At 44.0% G+C, this 23255-nt stretch overlaps 1 protein-coding gene across 8 annotated transcripts in view; it reads right to left on the reverse strand.

The window, feature by feature from the left end:
- Positions 1-6837: 6837 nt before the first annotated feature.
- The window catches only part of CWC22 (CWC22 spliceosome associated protein), a 466526-nt gene continuing 450108 nt past the window's right edge, over positions 6838-23255 (reverse strand). For all 8 annotated transcript variants that reach the window (XM_086956220.1, XM_086956217.1, XM_086956216.1 and 5 more), the window contains one exon: positions 6838-7685. In XM_086956220.1, the coding sequence (XP_086812346.1) occupies positions 7474-7685 (212 nt within the window). In that variant the 3' untranslated portion in view covers positions 6838-7473. The remainder of the gene's footprint in view (positions 7686-23255) is intronic.

The following is a 23255-nucleotide window of genomic DNA, read 5'->3' on the forward strand; positions in this document are numbered from 1 at the left end:
GAGTGGGTGTAGCAGCCTAAGAGGCATGTGGTGTTGCAAGACCGCAGTCCCAGACTCAGGGACGAAAAGACCTTCTTACCATACTGGTCGTACCTCTTAGATTCCCGGTCAGGCGGGGCCGACGGGAATGCGGTCTGGGAAGTCGAGGCCTGGAACACCAGGCTCTCAGGGGTGGGATGGGTGGACAAGAACTTTGGGTCATCCGTACACGGACGGTGGCGTCTGGCCACGTTCCTATCAACAGGCGGGCCTGGACCACTTGCCCAAAAGAACGTCAGTTAAGGCCTTGTTGAACGGCAGCAGTGGCTCCTGTGGGCATGACTGCGGTTTGAGTACCTCAGTGAGGATGTTAGTCCTCACGGCCGCGACGGGGAGCTCAAGGTTTAAGGCCTTGGCAGCCCTCATCAACACCACTGAATAAGCTGCCCCCTCCTCCGTAGCCACGGTAGGAGGCGAGACAAAGCCAGGGTTGGGGGAGTCATCCAGACCACTGGCGTCACCCAAGTCACCTTTCCAGTCCACATTGTACTGACACTCCCGGGTCAGAGGGTACTCAGACCCCTCCCACTCCTCTCCGTAATCTACATCCTCACCATACTCTGAATCAACAATGTAGACCGGCTCCCCGGGGTCAACAGGCCCCATCGGCGTCGGACTCGGCGTCGGGCGACGCCGGTTCGACTCCGTGTCCGGAGTCGGAGAGGGAATGGGGGCAGCGCCGCCCGGACCCGGCGCCGCGCGGGGGCGGTGCCGTGGGTTGCCCCGATGGAATCGGCGCCGGAGAGGCCGGTTGACGAGCCGGCATCGACCCTGAAGGCCCCTGCGGCGCCGGGGCCGGAGCCGTCGGCGGCGTCGGGGCCGGAGCCGTCGGCGGCGTCGAGGCAGGAGCACCCGAACCACTAGGGCCCTCTGACGGGACCACCGGGCCCGCAGGCGCCGGAGACAGTGCCCTCATGGCCATGAGGAACGCCTCTATCTCCTCGGGCGACGTGCCTTGCCCAGGGACCGCAGGGTATGGAGCAGGCCGCGTCAGCGACTCACGCGGAGCCGCGGGGGTGGGGCCACCCGAACCCCCGGCCGCATCACGCGGGAGTCGGGGGTACGACGACGCCCCGACTTCTTGTGCTTCCTACCTGAGGAACCAGAGGAATGGTGACGACTCCCGGAGCGCTCGTGACGGCTCCACGACCGCTCCCTCGATCGCTCCCTAGACCTCCGGCCGGACCGGGACCGCTCTCGACGCGGGGCGGACACCCGGAGCTCGAGTAGCTTGCGGGACCGCTCCCATCTAGCTTTATTCGTCAAGGCCCGGCAATCGACGCAGGCGTCCACATCGTGGTCGGGGCCCAGGCACCGGAGGCAGAGTCGGTGATGGTCCGTGACCGACATCGTGCAGTCACAGTCGTCACAGTTCTTAAAACCGGGCATCCTACCGGCACCTTAAGAAGTAACAGAAAGATTCAAAGACTTTGGTCAAAGACCGGAGTACTGCTCTTCGGATCTGCGCTAAATGGCGCGGGAAAAAGACGAACCAACGTCAGCGCGCGGAGGCGGCTTCTTTATACTCCAGCGACGTCATCACGGCGCACGACGCCGACGACGGACGCGGAGCCGCAGGGGACGCCTGCAGACGACGCCTACCGACGCGCAGGGGTACTTCTACGCAAAAGTTTCCGGATCCAGACTGACGCCTGGGGATATTCTAAGGTAAGGAATCTAATACTAACCTGTTTCTTTCAGATTTGTGTGATTCCTCTCGAGGTCCCTCCGCGATCCCTGGTCCGTTGACTAGTGGGTCCCTGTGAAGGCAACTCTAACTTTAATTGGGCTTACCTGGTTGCTCCAGACGTGCCCTGACTCTTCATCGCTTTGGGAGTCCCCAGGACCTTGCTGGCCCACATCGAAGCATCTTATCACTTCCAGCGTGGGTTGCTGTTGCCAAGGCTTGTTGGGTTCAATCCGAGCACTGATACCGCAGCACTCGACATCCTTCGTGGGGAAGCTCAAATCCAGTTCCTGGTAGTCGTCGACGCCTCCTGGTCCTCTTGGCTGCAGAATCAAGCTTCACCTCTTCACACCTGATACACCCGACATCGGTGGGCATTCGTCTATCGTGCCCTGGTCACTGGCAAGTGACCCAGACCCTGTTCGCTCTGCTTTCAGGTTTTTCCGATCTTGGATCACACCGGACACTTCTCTTCTTCCCGGCAGCAGCACTTTGCAGCAGATCGATTTTGAAATCAATGACGATTCCCGACACCATTTCACACCTATGCACCTGGCTTCCCTGGGTGAGGTAACTCGTACTCCGGTGCTCCCGTGGGTGCTGGCCCTAGAACCCCCGAAGTCTAAAGGGGTTTGCTCAAAGTCGTGTCCTTAACTTCTAAAATTCCAACTGCGACTTTCCCATAGAATAGTACGGGGCTCGTGCCTATATTCTCACACTGCATGCATGCCCAGTGGGTCTCCTGTGTCACTACCTTGGGTGGTTCCTTAGGGTCCCAGAGTTTCTACGTGATCTAGGCACTGTGTCTATTCAAGTTGTGGTTCTTATAGCACTTTCCTAGTATATGGTTTGCCCCACACTCCCTGGGGCCCATTGTATATTGTGCTATTTACTGTAGTTTTTGAACTGTATTATTGTGTATCTTGGACTCTAATCTCATGAAGAGATTAGTAGTGAGTGTTTAGAAAGAAATACCTATATTTTATATATACCTTGGGTGGTTCTCTTTTCATTTAGTGATTCAAGAGGTTATAATCTGGTAAACCAATCTGCTTTACACTCCTTCAAGACTTAGCCTGAAGACTGCTCTCCATAGCTACCACTAGGATATCTTTCAATAAAGGTGGTCTTTAAACCTATTCATCAATAAAGGTTGTTTGGACTGGTACAGGGTGCCCACTAGAACTAGTGGACAGCATATACCAGGTCAACTTCTCACACACCTCTGTTAATAAAGATGGTTTTTAAATTGTGTGTTTGTAAATGCCACTTTTAGAAAGTATACATTTGAGCAACAGGAGTAAACCCATAGACCTAGTTGAGACCTGGGTGAATTAGTATATACGAACAACAATATCTCAACCGGTATTATTTTGAAGACTGGTAAATAAGCATGTACATAACATTGCAAGGAAGGTAAGTAGGGAGACTCATTATTTAGTTAAATGTGCCAAAGGCATCATGTATTGATAAAATACAAGGAAAACCCTAAATTTGGAACAACAAGGACAAATTGGGAACAGTTGTGACACCACTTAGCAATGAATACTTAAGTATCCCGATACACTTTGTGCACACAAGTGTTCTTGACACTCAAGGTGGACGGCGCAGTGGACACGTGAAACAGCGATAGGAGGTGCAAGGTGAGAAGGTGACAATAATAATAGAAAGTACTTTAGGTTCACAGGTAAGTATTTACACAAATTTGTACACATTTGGGCATGTTTGGGGAACCAGCGTATAAGGCGCCACAAGTTCGCGCTGTAATGTCGACGAAGTTTCAATCCATAACATTTTGGACCATCATCAGGACCAGGTTAAAGATTGATGGGTGCTGAGCGAGGTTTGACAAGGTGATGTAGAAGGAGGAAGCGTATTCGGTTATGGTGGGTGAGTGGGGCTTAAACGCACCGGAGGGCCGCCCAGGGTGTGAGACAATGAATGCGAAAAGGAATCAGTTAGGCCAAGGGTGTTGAGGGACCCAAAAGGGGTACGTTGAAACGAGTAATTGGACCCCGAAGGATTCGTTGAATTCAGGGTCTACAATGTCAGGGGGCACCCAAATCAGCTGCTTGTAAGGGTGAGGCGGGAGCGGAGGGCTGACGATGCAGCAGAGGCCAGGGTCCTTTGAAGTGCTGGTTGGGAAGGTCTAGCGTCCAAGGCCTGAGCCCCGATCCTCAGGGAGTGCCCGGGTTCGATCAGCTTACAGAACAGGCTTGAATTCCCAAATGTGTACAAATTTGTGTAAATACTTACCCGTGAACCTCAAGTACTTTTTATTATTATTTTCAAATTCTCACCTTGCGCCTCCTATCACTGTTTCACTTGTCACCTTCACCACTCACCTTGAGTGCCTCGAGCACTTGTGTGCACAAAGTTTGTTGGGTTACTTATGTATTCATTGCTAACAGTGCTGTCACAACTGTTCCAAATTTGTCCTTATTGTTTCAATTGTATGTGTTCCCTTGTATTTTCTCAATACTTGATGCTTTTGGCACATTTATCTAAACAATAAGTCTCCCTACTTACCTTCCTTGCGATGTTATGTACATGCTTATTTACCAGTCTTCAAAATAATACTGGTTGAGATATTGTTGTTCGTATATACTTTTAGAAAGTAGGCATTTTCCTTGTTTAACCATTCTGTGTACCTCTGCCTGATTGTTTATCCGGTTCTGGAGTGACTGGTGCTGGGGATGTGCATCTAATGTAGACAGCCACTGGGAGGGTTGAGGTGTGCCTGACCCTTCCTGGATAACTCAGAGCTGAGCGGAATAGGGCTTGGTTGCATTTAGAGCAGTGGGAGAAGATTTCCTTGTACCTGAATAGGGCCTGTCTCCCTTGCACAATGTGGTCTCCACCCCCTGTGGTCATACTGCACCAATGAGGACAGAACTGGTTTGGACTGGGCTTAGAGACTCTTGTACAAAGAGAACAAAGACAAAATGTAGTAGAAGTAGTACACCTTAAACCCCAGCACTTTAGATCACTTCTTGACTCAAGAGGAACCTTTGCAAGGAGAAGAGCTGTGAGGAGGAGTACTACCCCTTTGCTGTGTGCGGAGTGGGGTTGGCCTGCAGTTGCCGTTTCTGCCAAGGAAAGGACAAAGACTGGAACTATGCTGTGAACCTGCTTGAAGGAGAATCACCAAGGGCCTGAGTGAGCAGGCTTTCTGTTCTGAAGTCTCAGGGACACTAAGACTTCATCCCCTGCTCCCTTGAACTCTATTGCTGAGTTCTGACCTGCCAGGAGGAGCCTATTCCAATTTTGAGCCACAGGAGGTTGTTCCTGCTGTTGGGCGCTGGCAGAAACCTAAGAGAAGTAAGAAAACTGGTCTCCAATGCCGTCAGTGACGTCGTGACCAGCACTGAGGCCCGGGCACCGCTCATGAAGAAAACGCACTGCCCGGCCAGCATCACAGCTCCAACGCCCTTCGACACCTGTAGTTATCAGCATTTCCCAACGCCAGCGCTGGCACCGACTGAGTCATCGCCAGAGCCTGCATCCTATTATCGTGGTGCCAGTAACCGCACAGGGTGACGCCACAAACTCAGACTCTGCATCGTCACCGGAACAGACGCCTCACCGCTGACGCAACCGTCTTCCCCTGTCCAGGACATGACACGTCACCTCCTCGCGGACAGGCCGCCTTGCCTTCCCTGTGGCAGCCAGGGAGATGGCCTCTACCTCAGCACCAACGCCTCACTCCCACGATGCCGTGCATAGTCGTAGACTTAGATTCCAAGGCACTGTTTGTTTAGGGGTCTGTGTGACACTGTGCCAGATGCCATGCTCCTCGCAGTCGGAGCCGCATTTTGGATTTATTGCTGTAACAATGTTGCAAATAGTCCCAGGTGAAGCTATTTGGTTTCTACAAGCTTTATTTTTGGAATAACTGTTCTAATGTCATATTTCATTACCTATATGTTGGACTTTTGTTGTTTCGGTGTTGTTGAGTTTAGATAAAGATACTTTATTTTTTGTAACTGGCGTGGTGTCCATTTGTGGTGTTGTGTTATCACTGTATTACTGTGTGTTTTGAGTAAAAATAATTTACACATTGCCTTTGGGATTAGCATGTCTGCTTGTGCCAAGCTACCAAGGGGGTGAGCAGGGGTTATCTAAAGTGTGTATCTCCCTTATCCTGACTAAAAGCAATGGTCCCTATTTGGACAAAGTTACCTACCTGTGCCAACTAATGACCCCCATTTCTAACATCCAGCTTCTCCGATTAAATTTGATTTGAATCATTGTAATTTTTCTTATATGTGATCATTGTGGTATTTTTATTTGTTTTGACTTTTTAATTGTTTTTTAATAGCTAAATACTTTGCACACTTTTCTTAAGTTAAGCCTGTCTGCTCGATGCCATAGCTATCATGGTTCAAGCACAGGTTCAACTTATTGACTTTTTTTGTGCGTTTAAACGGCAAGGATTTTGGACTCATCTCGGAAGGACTCGTATCCTCTCCAACTAGAGCTGGGAAAATGTTTATATGTGAGAGCAGACAATGCTTGAGGCAGTAATCAGAAACACTCTATATTCAAATATTGTGGACACCATAGTTTGTGTGGGTAATTATTTACAGTAATAACATTTTTTCATAAAGAGTAAGATTCCACCATTTTTCCTGTTATTTCTTAATTTAAAAAGCTATGAACACAGGTTAATTATAGATTCAAATATTCATGGAGACAGAGGAAAAACAAATAACACCAATACTCCGAAAATAAGCAATGAAAACTGGAAACCCCAGTAAAGAGTGTTCAACTGTCCCATGCTCATAAGATGCAAGCAAAATTAAATATTTCCATAGTCTTTTTTTGGTCAAGTTCATAGTTTTAATACCCGTTTATCTAGGAAATCTTTTAATGGGGACTTATTTAGGGAAAAAACTATTATAATTATTAAATATGACATATCCACAATTTCAGCAAATTATTGTACAAACATACAGACAGTTTCACTTATCAAATAAATTAAATGTGAAAGTTGGAATTAACAAGCAAACACAAGAGTTTCGAAGGGGCTTAACAGAGCAGTGATATGCATTTCAAAGTTCAAATTGCAGAGGAAATGTTTCTATTATAAATACAACACCAATTTCAAATTTTTGAGATGTAGGTTGTTTTAATAATAAACACGATTTAGGCAGTAAAGACACAAAAGCAAATGAATTAGAATGTACAATCATTTATCCAAGGTCCCAAAAAAGTATTTCAAGAAAAAAATAAAATAATATGTTTGACAAGTCACTATTTAGTTTCGGCACTATCTGTCTTCCTAATGAAAAATGTATAATTACATTTAGAAACACAATAAACATTTACAAAAAATGCTCACCCCTGCAAATACATTGTGTGGGACAACACCACAACATGTTTTTTTTAATGTAAAATGGGTTAAAAAAGTTTTTCCAATGCAGAAAACAGCATTTATTAAAAAATAGAAACGCAATATGTAACAATGACATTAGCACAAGGGCAGCCACAAGTTATATTATCCTCATGGTTAACCTTTTAAAAGTTATTTTTTTACAGAGAATAACTGTTTCTGATGATTTGGTTTGCCATTCAACATGATGCCCATAAAATATGGAACAGGACCTGGGGAATATTCCAGAACTCTGAAAAAATATACAAGCAGTCCCTCAAATGTTGTATTTCTCCAAATCATGTGGTACCGATCCAAAATACTGAATAGTCATTTTGAAACTAGGTTTGAAAATTCTACAGTACATGTGCTTTCAATGGGATAACAGGGGTGATCGATGAGAACTTTTTTGATGTAACGAATAATGAGAATGTCTGTCCGATTTCTCCGACTTTTTTCTTTCTTCTTTGTTGCTCTTCTGCTGCCTTTCAGTTTTCTTTTCACTTTCATGCCTTTTCCTTATTTCTGTAGTTGGCTGTTTACTTTGCTTCTTTTTTTTCGTGGTCCTATTTCTTCCGGATGCATCTGAAATTGACAGATATGAAAAGATGTTAATATTCATCCCCGTTTACAGCAATACAGAATAACTAAAATTCGTTAAGAGAGTATGTTGAGCGATATTTTTCTTACAACACCTCAGGTAGGAAACTGAAAAGGAAAAAAAACGACCGAGAAAGAGGGCATAAGAGTAGAAATAACGAGAAATACAGTTAGCAAAAGGAGCAGTGTAGTTGTTTGGTCCCTTTATTTTAAAAAAGGGGAAAAAAAGGAGCTGTGAGGGTCTAGACTTTTTCGTTCTTTTCTGGACTGTTGATAAAGAGGAAAAGAGTCAACTGGGGCACTCTGCAGTTTCCCACCTCTTTGATGGAATGTTCGAATGGAGCTGTGCACATACTTGAATTCTTTCTACTATATGCTATTCAAATGGCAGGAACAAGTTAAGTAGCCTAGGGGACTTGTTTCTTTCTATTGTCCAAAATAGGGATGTTTGAGTGTTGGGGTTTGTCCCCTTTGAGGCTCAGTGGTTTCAGGGTTCTTTTCTCTTTATGCAGTACTGTCCACAGGGGGACGGATGTGCATCTGTCACTTTTCTTGATAGAAGTGTAGGGTATGCACAGATAGTCAGATGTTGTGGGCAGGACAGTACTTAATATCACAAACCGTGTTTTCGATGGGTTCATATTAAAATAAATAAATAAATCGGGTGGAGTTCACCATGGAAAAGATAGAATATTAGGGCGAGGAAATTTGCACTGTACACAGAGGCTCATCCCAAAGAACAAGTTATTTACCTTTGGTAACGCCTTAGCTGATAGAGACTATCTAGCCATGAATTACTTACCTGAGAATATTCCCTAGTCTTCAGACTGGATCCGGAAAATTTTGAGCAGTACCTCTACATGCTGGCAGGTGACATCAATCGGCGCCGCATCAAACGCGCCAAATAGGACATGCGTGGAACCTACATAGGAGCCACCTCAGCGCCGTATCAGTTTCTTTCATGACCACTACTACGCCAGAAGCACGTCAGAAGCTGAGACCAATGTGCTGAACGTAAGGGCCTAAAAGGACCTTTTAGGTGGAAGAGTCCAGTTCACAGAACGAGGAGGATGGGTGGGTCTGTAGGAAATCTGTGGCTAGACAGAGTCTCTACCAGAGTAAGGCGTTACCAAAGGTAAGTAACTTGTTAATATGATGGAGACTTTCAGCTGCTGATTCCTTACCTTAAAATAAACCAAAGCAATGCCTCCCCCTGACGTGGGCGGGCAAAGTGGCTCAAACTAAAATGTCCTGGAGGACCAAATTAGCAAAGTGCCCGTCACGACTGACCTGGCTGCCAAGGCAGCAAGTAGTGCTTACCAAATGTGTGCAAGGATGCCCACATAACAGCCTGAGAGATGTCCAGGATGGAAATTCCACAAGCTAACACATTAGACTAACTTTTTTTTTGGTGGAATGAGCGTGCAAGCCCTCAGGGGCATGCTTCTTGGCTAATGTGTAGCAGACCCTGATGCAAACTACAATCTATCATCGATCGACCTCTTCCGCACTTCTTTCCCCTTCTTCGCTCCAGTGAATCCTATAAATAGCGGATTGTCCATCCGGTGTACTTTGGTGCAAACGATAATGAAGGTGTCCTTTTAGGGTCAATGTGTTTTTCAGAGCACCAAGTCACTAACTTCACCCACCATCAGGCGTATATAGTTTTTGTTGAAGGACGTCTGGCTGTCAAGATGACTACACAGACTAAAGGAGGGAGGCAGAAGATCTTCAACTGTTGCTGTTCAATCTCCATGCATGAAGCTGGAGTGTGCACAGGTTCAGATAGAGGGCCTTGTCCTGTTGGTGCAACTGAAGACTCTCCCGAAGGGGCAGGCTGATTGGAGGACAGGTGCTCAGGTCCACAGGTTCTAGATACCATAATCTTCAAGCTCAATCTGGAATCACTAGGATGACTTGGGCCCGGTCGGTCTTGATCTTCTTGAGAACGAACTCGGGGCTGGAGTGGTTTCGGCAGAAAAGCGGACAGGAGTCCAGAGTTCCTGCCCAATCGGAACACGTCTCCGAGAGACAGATGCTTTGGAAACTCCAATGGGCAGAAGAGCATACTGTTAGAAATGGGCTGAGGTCTGCACCCGGGCCAGGCAGGAACCACTATTCTAGTCAGAGTAAGCTAGATGCACGCTCAAAGATAACCTGTGCTCGCCCTTTGATAGTTTGGCACAAAGCAGTTAGACTTATGTAAATAGGCAATATGTAAAATATTTGTGCACAACACACATTCACTGTAACACAATGAATACACCACATAAAAACTCCAAACCGGTGTAGAAAAATTGATTATATTCTTAAAGCAAGACCAAAACGACAAAACTCCAATGTTCAAGAGTTGAGATACTGAATTTAAAAAGAACAAATGGAAGACTGGTGCTGGAGTCGAGAAGTGTCGAACGATGTGCAGAATTCTGCCACGCAGTCAAGGGGATGCGTCTATCTCACCAAGCTGCGACGGCGATGCGCTACCCGATGCAGCGATTTCTGGAGGCAAATCACTGGTTTTGGAGTGATGCACTGATTTTACTGCCGCAACTGGGTCGATACGCCAGTTCTGCTACACACAGACAAGAGATGCTTTGAAATCCGTGTTGCAAGTATCTAGGCCAGTTCCAGTGAGCCAGGCACAAGAGCAGGTGTAAAGACATTGATATCCCTGAGTCTCAGGCAACAGGAGGCAAGGCAACAAGCCCTTGGAGATTACTTGGATTGAAGGCAGAGTCCAGTTCTCCTTCAACAGAGCCAGAGAGCAACAGGAAATAGCGCAACAAACAGGAAAAACAGCCTTCCAGATCAGCAGTCCAGTTGAGTCCTTTGAGCAGCACAGCAGTTCTTCTGGCAGAGCTTCAGTTACAATTCCAGTAGTGTCTGATTTTAGGGTGCCAAAAGTGCCTTTGATGTGGGGTGACTTCAAAGCAGCTCCCTGAAAAGCACAAGTGTCCCTTTTAACCCAGTCCTGTCTGCCAGGCTATCTGTTGGAGGTAATCAGTCATTTGTGTGGGGAACAGGACACAGCCTATTCAAGTAAAGTGTATGCACCTTCCTTACATCCTGCCTAGGCAAGGCCATAAGAATGCAGATGTATATAGATGGGTACTCCGACACACCTATCCTTCCTGTGTTGTGGCTGCCTTGAGGGAATGAACAAAGTGTAACTGTCACCAACCCCACACATGTATTGGAGACAGGCTGTCAGGCACACAGAGCAGTAAGTGCAGAGACATGTCCACTTTCTAAAATTTGAATAAACTAAACAAATGCCAGTACTGCACAATTATTTAAGACAAGAAGTACAATGATTGGAACACTTGTCTCCAAGAAACCACTTTTTCAGTTTCTTTCAAATTCAAAAACTTTAATTAAATCTTTCTATACAACTTTTACTTCAAAGCTATTTTTTCGAAATGTTTCACATTCCTAAACATTAATGTTTTATCTTTTTAGGAGCCCCTTTAAATACTTGACTCACATTCTCTCTCTAAAAACTCTACAATCTATATACACCATATACACTGTGTCAGAATCATACTCTTAATAAACTAGTCTTCACATCCATCCATGGACTCTATCATACACCAGTCATAATATGCCCACCCTGGAATCCTTTGAGAAACCCTTATTTATGGTGAAGCATCACAAAGTGAATTATTCTATCTAAGATTGAATATACAAAAAAGCCATCTGACCAATGAAATACAATTTCCAATTCAAAACACAGATTAAATCATTACAGATTGGCCTAAACGTCACAATGTTCTACGCGTTTCGAATCTCACTTAATGTGGGGATTCTCCTCAGGACCAAACCAATTCTTGATATCCACACAGGAACACACACCGAATGAGTGTGAGGCACTAGCGTGTGTTTTCTCCAAGAAATGTAGTCTGTATCTGTCTAGTTGTAGTCGCTCGTTTTCTTCACTGTTTGATTTGAAGGCAAAACGTAGGGAATTCAACACCTTGTCCGACTTCTCACGGGGGACTCCTGGCTCTGTACAAACGGACTGTGACAGTGCAGAAAACGAGCGACTATGACTAGACAGATACGGACTACATTTCTTGGAGAAAACACACCCGCTAGTGCCTCACACTAATTCGGAAACAAACATTGTGTTTTCCTGTGTGGATATCAAGAATTGGTTTGGTCCTGAGGAGAATCCCCACATTAAGGGAGATTCGAAAAGCATAGACCATTGTGACGTTTAGGCCAATTTCTAATCATTTAATCTGTGTTTTGAATTGGAAATTGTATTTCATTGGTCAGATGGCTTTTTTGTATATTCAATCTTAGAAAGAATAATTCACTTTGTGATGCTTCACCATAAATAAGGGGTTCTCAATGGATTCCAGGGTGGGCAAAGTATGAATGGTGTACGATAGAGTGCATGGATGGATGTGTAGACTAGTTTATTAAGAGTATGATTCTGACACAGTGTATATGGTGTATATAGATTGTAGAGTTTTTAGAGAGGGAATGTGAGTTAAGTATTTAAAGGGGTTGCTAAAAAGATAAAACAAATGTTTGTAGGAATGTGAAAAATTTCGAAAAAATCGTTTTAAAGTAAAAGTTGTATAGAAAGATTTAATTAAAGTTTTTGAATTTGAAAGAAACGGAAAAAGTGGTTTCTTGAAGACAATTGTTCCAATCATTGTACTTCTTGTCTTAGGTTAAATAATTGTGCAGTACTGGCATTTGTTTAGTTTATTCAGATTTTGGCGTGGCCTTGCTGCGCTTAAAGCCAAACCATGGTAGTTTTTTCCACTTTCTAAAATTGGCATTTCAAAAACAGTAATGTTAATTCCAACTTCACAAATTAGGAGGATTTATCATTACAATGTGAAAGATATGAAACATGAACATATTTTTCCTCTCTGGTCAGGAATTACAACTTAAAAGTGTAGTATGGAAATCCAATGCTAGCCTTTGAGAGGGGTAGGCCTCACAGTAGTAAAAAACAAATCTGGTGGTGGGGGGAAGGGGTTTGTCACAATCAGGACATGTAAAGGTTAAACACACATTCTACCTTTTACTTACATGGCACCCTGCCCTTATGGTTACTTAGGGCCTACCTTAAGGGTGACCTGTATGTAATAAAAGGGGAATTTAAGGCTTGGCAAGCAGCTTAAAGTGCCAAGTTGAAGTAGCAGTAAATTGCACACACAGGCACTGCAGTGACGGCCTGAGACCGGTTTGAAGGCTACTTATGTGAGATGCACTATTTGTGCTGCAGTTCCACTACTAGCATTTTAAGTACAGGCTCTGGGTACATGGTATACCATTTTACAAGGGACATCAAATATGGCAATCAGGTATAAACATTGTCATCCTTTTCAGGGGAGAAGCACATGCACGTTAGCACTGGTTAGCAATGGTAACATGTTCAGATTCATAAGACCAACAAAAAGAATCAGCAAAAAGAGGAGGTAATAACAAAATATTCTGAGGAAAGACCATACCCAGGATGCCAGGTCGAACACTGACATTGCGCAATATCAGTGGTCGCGAGTAGATCAAGGGAAGTTTCTCCCCAGTCTTTATAGAGATCATGCACCACCTCCAGATTTAGATGCAATTCGTGATCCATAAGGCACTGACAGCGGAGTTCTTCCGGCTTGGTGTTCAGAGATCCACCAAGTGTTGTACAACCAGGAAGATGTCCTGACATTCCTGCCATGTCCAGAGGTGCAGAACTCCTTGGTACAGGCTCTGCGACCAAGCCCTGTTTAATGCAGTTCCACATGGCGATGATGTTGTCCGTGAATAACTGAACCATCCTTCCCTTGATGGATGGAAGGAAGGCTTTAAATGCCAAGCGAATTGCTCTCAACTTCAACAAGTTGATGTGGAACTGAAGAGACTCTGCCAGAGACCAGAGTTCTCCGATCTCCTGGTGAAGAAAGCTGGGTCCCCAGGAGCATGGCTGTGGCACATGCAATCATCCTACGAAACCAGGTGCCTGTAAAAGGCAGGGCCCAAGGCCTGAGCAGAAAATCAGAAAGAGTTTCATTAAAGGGTGGTAGGGGTTCTGTGGGAGACATCCCTGAAGGATAGTTGAAGGCAGAGAACCTCAGCTTCCCTTCCTCACCGACATAGAAAACAGAGCCACACTAGGAGGGGAGACCGGGCCAGCATCGAGAGAGGTGTCCTGATCAGATGCGTCAGCCAGCTCCTCATACCTGCTGTCATCGTCTGGTTGAGCCAAAGGGTCTTCTTGAGGTTCACAGTAGCCATATGGATCATCAGATCCACCCCTGCCAAAATCCGCACAGGGCCTATCAAACAAAAGAGGTGCTGTCTCTGACCTGGATGATCTTAAAGTTTGTTTGACATCGCACAACACCGGTCAGGATAGTATCGGAGACAGGAAGGACTATGGGCTCAGTGGAGCAGGCAACAGCACTGGCAAAGGTTGTGGATTAGCAACCAGGGTCAGTCCTGATACATGAATGGATCCAGCACTCTGACCTGTAGGGCCCAAAGGCGCTCCAGAGGGGTTGGGTCGTCTAAATATGAGGTACATGGTTTCATAGAATTCCTTGAGTTGGAACGGTCTCGCTCTGGCAAATTCAGAGAGGCGCGCGGTGGCCCCAGGATCAGGGCCGCTGTGGGAGAGTGGAAATGGGGCCTTAAATTGTGGCATTGTTCCTGTGTCTCGTTCATTTACTTGGACCGGTGTGGTGAAATCTAAGAGCGCTTCAAAGTCTTAGATTTTTAGCATTTGTGACCAACAAGGATTTTGACAGTGACAGTGACCGACAGGAAGGACTCCGAGAGCAGGCCCGGGACCGTCTACACAATCGGGACCTAAAGCAGATCAGAGTCTTCCAATTTTTGGATGCCAGAAGCTTCATCTCCTGCTCCTGAATCGCCTGATCCAGCTTCAGGCACCACAGGAAAACCAAACAGGAGTCTGTCACTGACGTTTGCCAGTGAGAGGCTCCACAGGCTTTAAACAGCCCTTTTTTGCACTGCCTTGCCTTTCTTTGCCCTACAAACAGCTAATGGTCCACCCGATGGTGTTTGGTGCTATCAATGTAAACAAAACAATGCTCTTTTGAAGTCTAATCACTAGAATCTCATCCTCCTTCGAGTAGCAGGAGGAGCAAAACACGCCAACACGGAAAGGAAGCACACCACTTGGCAAAAAGTCTGTTCTAGTCCTCAGTACCTGTTTGTCTGGAAAAAAGTGGCGTAAGGTTGCCGGACAGAAAAAGCCTGAAACTCTCTCAATCGATAAGCTGAAGTTATCACAACAAGAAAAACAATATTCAAAGCAGGAGACATTATGGTCAGCCGTGCTTCGGCTCAAAGGGGGTGTACATGAGAAAAGTGAGCACCAAATTAAGATCCCACTGTGACATCACAACCGGTTTAGGGGCAAACATGGGGTAAGCTTAATAAGAGGACAGATGGCTCCTGTCCAGAAGTTCAGGTACCACATTCTCCTGGCCCGATCTAAACATATTAAGATGACTAGGGCTCAGACATTCCTGATCTTATTTAGAGCTCGAGGCAGAGCCAGGAAGGTATATAGGAGTCTTAATGTTCCCTCTATGCAGAATGAGTCTTCTTGGGAATGGCAGTGTGAAGTGCTGGCATTGCACATTCTTAGAAGTAGCAAACAGACTGAATCAGGGTTCTCCCTATTACTGGAATACACCCCAAGACCCCTCCGCGTGTAACTGCCATTTGTGACGCCGACTTGACTTTGTTCACTCTGGCACTTTAAAGACCTTACCAGGTGGTGCACAACCAGGGAAATGCCCGGATGATTCACCCAGTTCCAGAGGCAAAGGGTATCCTGTTACAGGACCCCCATCCCGCCTTCCTTGTTGCAAAACCACATGGTGGTTGTGTTCCCTGTGAAAACCTGAATTAGTCTCCCTTTGATGGACAGTAGGAAGGTTTTTTACCACCACACAAATAGCCCAGTACTCCAACAGGCTAATGTGGAGTCAGGTTTCTGCTGGAGACCAGTCTTATGATCTCTACCTCTCCAAGATGATCTCCCCAACCCAGCAGTGATTTATTGATTCAAAGAGAAGACCAAAAATGCACCATTTCCAGAAGGGCGCAGATGAACAGAAGCATCAGAAGTAGTCTGGTCTGACTTCGGCACATTGATAGTGAACACTGATGATGTCAGACGGTTCACTGACATCTAGAGGTTGTCTATGACTGAATATTGCTAGCCCACGTTTAGTAGCAAGGGGTTTAGGCAGGGGAAGACTGATATGCCCAACCTCTGAAGAAATGGAACAACCACCACCAACACTTTTGTGGTCAAGCCAAAGGGAAGCATGGCAAACTAAAAACGTTCTTGGCCCACCGTGAACCACAAGTAGCGCTTGTGAGTCTGCAGGACAGGAACAGTGAAATAGGAATGCTGAAGTTTAATGCTACCAGCCAGTCTACTCCTAGATCGAGGACAGAGAGAATCTGGGTCAGGGTGAGCATCTTGAATTCATTCTTCCACAGGAAGAAATTGAGAGATTAAAGATCTAAAATAAGACAAAGTCCTCTGTCCTTTCTCCACACTAGATGAGGCCAGTAAACAAATGTGAGCAGGAAGACCACGAGCCCATAAGGCTTTCCGGGGTAATGTACAGGAGTTTTTTATTCTGGGTACCCACTGATGAGACATGCTCACAGAGCTTTTTAAAGAAAGTAAGACTCTCTATAATCTCAGGAGAGCAACAATCATTATAATACAGAAGTAGGGCAAACCTGGGGAGGAATGGTCCACCTAACATCCAATCTCCCTCCTTAACAGGGAGGTTAACTTTTAGCAAACATTTTAACAAATGGAATTTCAAATGTAAAACCTGATCTAATATATCCAAACGAGACAGAATTTATTATGAATCGTTCTACTAGACTGAACTTACGAAGGGTACAGAACAGGATAGATGGAAGGGATGGGGAGATTAAACCAAAGTAATATTATTTTTCAAAGGCATTTGATTCCATCAGATGTAATTATCTCTTCCAAGTACTAGAGGGTTTTGGTACAGGCCCAGAATTTCAGACACGGGCTAAAAAAAAAAAAAAATATATATATATATATATATATATATCCATCTATCAGCAGAAGAGGGGGTGAATGGAAGGAAATAAAACACAGTTAAAGAAGGGGATCAGACAGGGCTGTTCCTCTTCACACTTCTTTTCTCCTTTGCTGAAGAGCCCTTGGCCTGCTAGATTAAGGGTAGTACAGAGGTAAGAGGATTCAGATGGCAGTTAGGCAGAAAAGATAGGATCTTCCTCTATATGGGTGATATCCAACTATACTTGACACAGCAGAATAGACCCATGCGACCCTTATGGATACATCTTAAAGATTCCTACTGATTGCAAACTACAAAATTAAATAACAGAAAAAATCGCTAATGTTTAGGACAGAGAAATTGAGACAAAAAGAGATAATTAGTCAAGACTAGACTTAGGAAAGGTGATGTGTAATATTTAGGAATTACATTCACAAGAAGTAAAGACTCATTCCTAGTAAAAAATAATCTAAAACCTCCCTTAAAAAAATTAAAAGAGGAGGCAGGACAATGAGTGCACTGTCACTATCAATGTTAGAGAGGGCGGCGCTCATTAAAATGATATTGCTGCTGCGTCGCATATACATAGTGCAAAATATCCCTTTTTTGATCTTATAGACTTTTTAAAAAAACAGAAATGGAAGAGGAACAAAGGACATTTGTGTGGGACGGGGGATGCCATAGAATTGCATTATCGACTTAATACAGGATAGTTTATGCAGAAGGTATGGCACTCCCCAATGTTTGGTACTAGTACTGGGCTTCAAAGATGATGGTAGCAAACAACTTGCCCTTCAAACACCTGGCAGAAGGGTAGGGCAGAAAGTCTAGAAAGACAATTACAGTGAAGGGAACTAGGTAACGGAGCCATCTCCTCCACTTCCGTTCTTGCTCAAAAATGCTTTTGCAGCGTCCAGTTAAGAAGTACTCTACAATCTGAACAGGTTCCAACTCAACTGCTGGACAAAAGTCCAAAAGTATCCTACTTAACACTTCAACTATGACTTAACCACTCTTCAAATTGTACTTAAAATACACGTGCTGCACTCAAGAGTCTACAGACTTCTACACAGAATCGTAAATGCTGACCCTGTACAAGTTGGTGCTTTTGCAGTCTGCGGGTGCCTGGATACTTTTCCAAGTATTCCCTAATTTTTCCTGGAGCTGTCTGCAGACTTTTTCGACCGATCTTCACTTCATCTCCAAAGAACACTGTCTTTGCAATGCAGCATTGTGCTACAAGTTGACTGGCCACACTCCTCTCCTAATCCTGTATGTACATCCTGCTCTAGACATCTCATTCATCTATCCAAGTCCTGCACAGGTTGTGTGGTCAGTCGAATGCAGCATACATGTTCTCTGTAATCTGCTACACACGAGCTGTCTATTTCATCAAACTTCTCTGTGCTGAGCCTGAGAGGTGACACAAGCTTCGTTTCCACATTGCTTGCAAAGTGGCCAAGCCTTACACCCAGCAAGTGCACTAAACATGCATTGACTTCACTTGCTACCACACTATCGAAATAAAATCCAGTGGCTGCCTCAACTCTACAAAGAAACCTCAGCAGAAATCGGAGCCATATTTACCACGTAAGAACAAGGACGAAGTGTTTCAGCAAATAAAAGAAGGGATGACAAACATGCTTTTAGGATTAAAGGCTAGTTTAATGTCAAATCCCTAAAACAAAAAACAACTAGCATCAGGTGGCTGTACTGACTTTGTAAACATAGACCACGATACAGACAGCAGCAGAGTGCTATAACATCGAACTCAAATGAAATAGATATTCATAATTATTATCAACGAATACTAAATTACCTTTTGAGGATTAAGTGGAAAAATGGGACATGAAAGGTAAATGTTACAAGCGTTATGCTTGCAATGAACAAGATAATGAATAATAAGGAATCCAGACAGTCTTGCATCTGGGGATACAAAAGGGTGCTGCTGTATTAAAAACTTTGAAGAACATTCATAACAGTCAATAGCATGATACTGTGTCCTTTCTCGTGATGTAACTGAAAGAGAAAATCTATTTTTAGGTAAAGAAATGTAGACAGGTTACTATAAGTGGCGGTTAATACAAGCATGCTACTTTACCTTTTTTGTCCGGAAGCCCTGCTTAAGTTGCTTTTTAAAACAGGACACTCTTTTAAAGCCTATTCGAATAAGTTTTCGATGAATGAGCCTATAGTCTTTCACATTTACAGGTGCGAGTGATTAACAAGTTACTTACCTTTGGGAACGCCTTATCCGGTAGGGAATATCCAGCCGCAGATTTCTTACCTTAGAATATTCACCAGATGTCTGACTAGAAGCGGAAAATTTTGAGCAGTACCCTTGCGTGCCAACAGGTGGCATAATTTGGCTCTGCATCAGCATCGTCTGCACCGAATGCTTTGACAAGTACCTGGAATAGTTTTGCGAACAGGCCCGGGACCTGGAGCATTGGGTGAACATGTGCTTCAGGGATCGCTCCTGCAGCGCCTTGGGGTACATGGCAGAACAAACTTCACAGGCCTTGGAGCCGTGGCCCTGCTCCAGGGCTCCAAGCACCAGAAACTACACAGATGGGGGTCTGTCACAGACAGGATTTAGACCCTACAACAATCAAAATAAGTCTAATGTCAGCTCGCTGGGTTGGCATCTATATAGGCATCGCGCACATCACTTTCGGGGCTGATGCTGCGGACACTAGGCTATACCATGTCACCTACTGGCATGCAGATGTACTGCTCAAGAATTTCTGACTCCAGTCTGATGTCTAGGGAATATTATAAGGTAAGGAATATGGAGCTAGAAGTCTCAGTCAGATGAAGAGAAATTAAAAAGAGATTACAGGATTAAAGTATGTAACTCATTGATGTTTTCTAACATCAAGATTCAATCCTTTGTTGGAAGTGAAGAATACTGGCTTGCTAATTCTGAAGTTGTGCAGTATCCTAACCCTGCCAAGGTGCTGAAGTGCTTTGGTAGATAGGCAGGGTGTTACTGCTAATGTTCTGAAGCAGGATTGAGAGCTCAATGTGAAGAACATTAATTTTAATTCCCTCTCCCAGGCAGAAAAAAATGCCACTGAAGCATCCTCCTTCCCAGTGACGTCTGAATAAATATAAGTCAAGGAGTCACAATAAGATCTTTTAACATTTTCATTGTATAGTGGAATTTCAGATTTAATAGGAGACCTGAAGTGTAAGCAATTTGAAGACTACAGCTGAAAGGTATCCGGGGCTTTAACATTGTCAACCACCTTTCTTTACCACTAGAGCATCCTTGACATTGCAGTAACCACCCCATCTGTTTTTTGTCATATCTTGCTGTTAGACTTTCCCTGCTAATTACCACTCTAATTATCTGTTGGAGTCCTCCAACACTCCGTCTTGGGGCTTCTCTTTTTTTGTTGCTTTATACTACTTGCCTTGGTGATATCTAATTTTTTACTTCTCTTGTCATCTATATGCTGATGACACCAAAGTTCTTCTTTTTTCCAAGTTTCTTAGTGTATATCATGTATACTTGCATGCAATTTGTCATTGCATGACCCTATTATCCATTATGATGAACTGATCTCTTTTCTTCCACTACCTCTACTATTTCCATCCACATTCATCCAGACACGCCAACTTGCTCCTTCGACAAGGAGCTTAAGTCTTTATTTCAACCCCTCCATTGAGAATTGGAATTTTTTAGCACTACCATGGCCACCGTAGCAAGTTATCATACATCTTACATAGACGTAAAATACATTTTCATATCCCCTTACACATTGCCAAGGTGCTGAACTAGATTATTGTAATTATTGTTTCAACATAAGGCTTCATTATTCTTGACAACGCCATACACTTTTTCCAAAATAGTGCAATACAATCTCTAGAGCAACACCCCTACTTCACTCCATTGCCATCATGGTGACTGGCCCCGAACAGGTCCCGCCGTAAAACTACTAATCTTCAAGGCAGTTCATGAGACATCTCCAGGATACATTTCTGCAACCCTAACCCTAACATAGTAAACCCCCTACTGTAACTTAAGGTCAGCTGATCTGCACATTCTAACTAGACCCAACATACTGGGTCCATTGTCCACATTGTGGTCTTTCTACCTACTGGCTGGAATGCTCTATAACAGACTATTAAAAATAGGCCAGCCCTACAAGAATTTAAAACAGTAGCAAAAATACACTTATTTAAAAGTGAAGGGTATGGACACAGAATGTGGCCACCGAGTGACTTTACCATTTAAATCAAGGGAGGAGTTATTTGCTCATTAAACTGGTCTACAGTCTATGCTGTATGTTGTACTGCAATAAGATGTCAGAGAGTCCTTACTACTGTTCATATACAGCTTGCTGAACAGTTATTTACAACCACATTGGTTTTTGTAATTCCACTGAAATCATTTATCCTATGTGCCGAATGTTACAGCATTTGTGATAGAACCGTTAGGGGCTGATACACTTTCAAATGAACAAATGGTCTGCAATATTTAGAATTTTAGTTAAACAATAGAATAGCAAGGTCATCTATTTGGTCATTCGTTTCGGAGTACAACATGGCACAAAATAAAAATATTAAGCAAATGTCAGCTGTGGAATATGTAATAGATCAAATTAATGCGAAATCAGCAGATTCTTCAACTACGGAGTTTCACACTGTGCTAGCATCTGCTATTACTGGGCTCAATGTTCTAGAAATGGGACGCAGTTAGCAGGTACATTTTGAGTTGGCAGTATTTATTATACCGCCTCGTCAAAACCAGTTTAATTAAGCAATCAGAAAATATCTTTTAAAAATGCTATGAAATGTAGCCCTGGACAATTTCATACTACAGGTAGAAAGGCATTTGGTGGATTATTTCTCACAGTGCCTGTTTCATGTAGATAAAACCGAATGACCGGTGTAGAAACGCAAGCACTGATTTCACTTGTGCTTACCATCCTGCATCAAATGCATTATTTTAGAAACAACAATGTAAATATTGTACAAGTTCTGATTGGCTGTATTGTATATTCTTCCTCCCACCCCCTGCATTATAAAAATAAAGACCAAAAAATAGACCTGCATAACTCATCGCACAGAAGAAGATTTAGTAAGCTATAAGCATACTCGCTTGACAAGAACTGTACCATGACAATTAATGTTGCATTTTTTTGTTTCCCAGGCTGGCGGCAGAAATCAGGTAGCCACTCACAGAATAACTTCGCAATTTAAACTCATCTAAAAAAGTGGGATTTCAAATATCCTCTTTAGAAACGAAATGCTAAAAATGAATTCTGGTTGCTAATGTATGTATTTATTTTAGATTAACTATGTAGTCATCAGAATTGTTGTCAATATTCTTATTGTAAAGAAGAGGATACGTCTCTTCGATAATTATATTTCTAGAGGATTAGATAATCTTCCAGGAAATTCCTCAAATTATGAATACTAATTCCAGACTTCAGAATGGCCTGAAAGCGCTGCCGCTAAGTGGCTCTATTTGGCTTTAGCTGCGACCTCATTTCTGAACGTGGTGTCTCCTGGGTATATTTGGTGCCAACCAGCACGCTGAAGTCAATTCTTGAAATCTTTTTAGCTCCTTCTCGAAGCGGATCTGAGAGCCAAGACAGGGACAAATAGAGCAGACAACAAGTTTGTGTACTATGCGATCTTATTATAACACTAGCTCACTTGGGTGGATTGAGAGCAGTGGGAAATCTGTGGGCAGATAATTTATCTACCAGAAATAAGGGATTCTTCTTATGGATACATCTTTCTGTGTATTCCGCTCCTTAGGAATGAGTGCAAAAGCAGTCCATTTCTGCGAGGTGTGACTGAGTAGTGCCAGATAACCAAGGAAAACATGTAACAGGTTGAATAAAGTACTGATCACTTTGTGCCCGAGTTGCGAGGGAGTGGTGCTATGCAAAAGTATGCAAGGTCGATCAGGAAGCTGTGGAGGCAGCCAAAGCGCTGTTGGGAGGAGCATGAATGCTGTCTGGACGGTGTTTCATGCTAGGGCATAGTCAATTTCTATGGCTGAGGATGATTGTACATGTATCTGGTCACCGCCCTGACTTTCTTGGCTTAATCTAAGCCCACAAAAACCGTTCATTAACTCTTTCATGTCGAATGTGGTCAATGTGTTAGTATGAGTCAGGCTTGGCATTGGGCCTATGCAGTTGTTCCCCTTTCTTGGTTGGATGAAGATTAGAGAATTGGAAGAGTGATAGATTGGGCAATATGAAAAGTCGAAACCATCTGGGTAAGGAGGATAGAATGCTCAATGGGCCAACTGAAAGAGCCTGAAGGTCTCTGATGCTGCCAGATTAAGTAATTATCAGTAACATAAACGTTTCTAGATTTAGAAGCCAAAATAGGCAACTGTGCATCAGCTCAAACTGAGATGCCGGCAAGAAAGTCAAAACAAGGTTAAAATCCCATTGAAGTATGGCAAACGGCGTGGGAGGGAACAAGTAAAACATGCAGATAACATGCTACTGAGAGTTAAACA

The sequence above is a fragment of the Lissotriton vulgaris genome, chromosome 2_1, assembly GCF_964263255.1.
Source record: "Lissotriton vulgaris chromosome 2_1, aLisVul1.2, whole genome shotgun sequence".
NCBI classification, from domain to species: Eukaryota; Metazoa; Chordata; class Amphibia; order Caudata; family Salamandridae; genus Lissotriton; species Lissotriton vulgaris.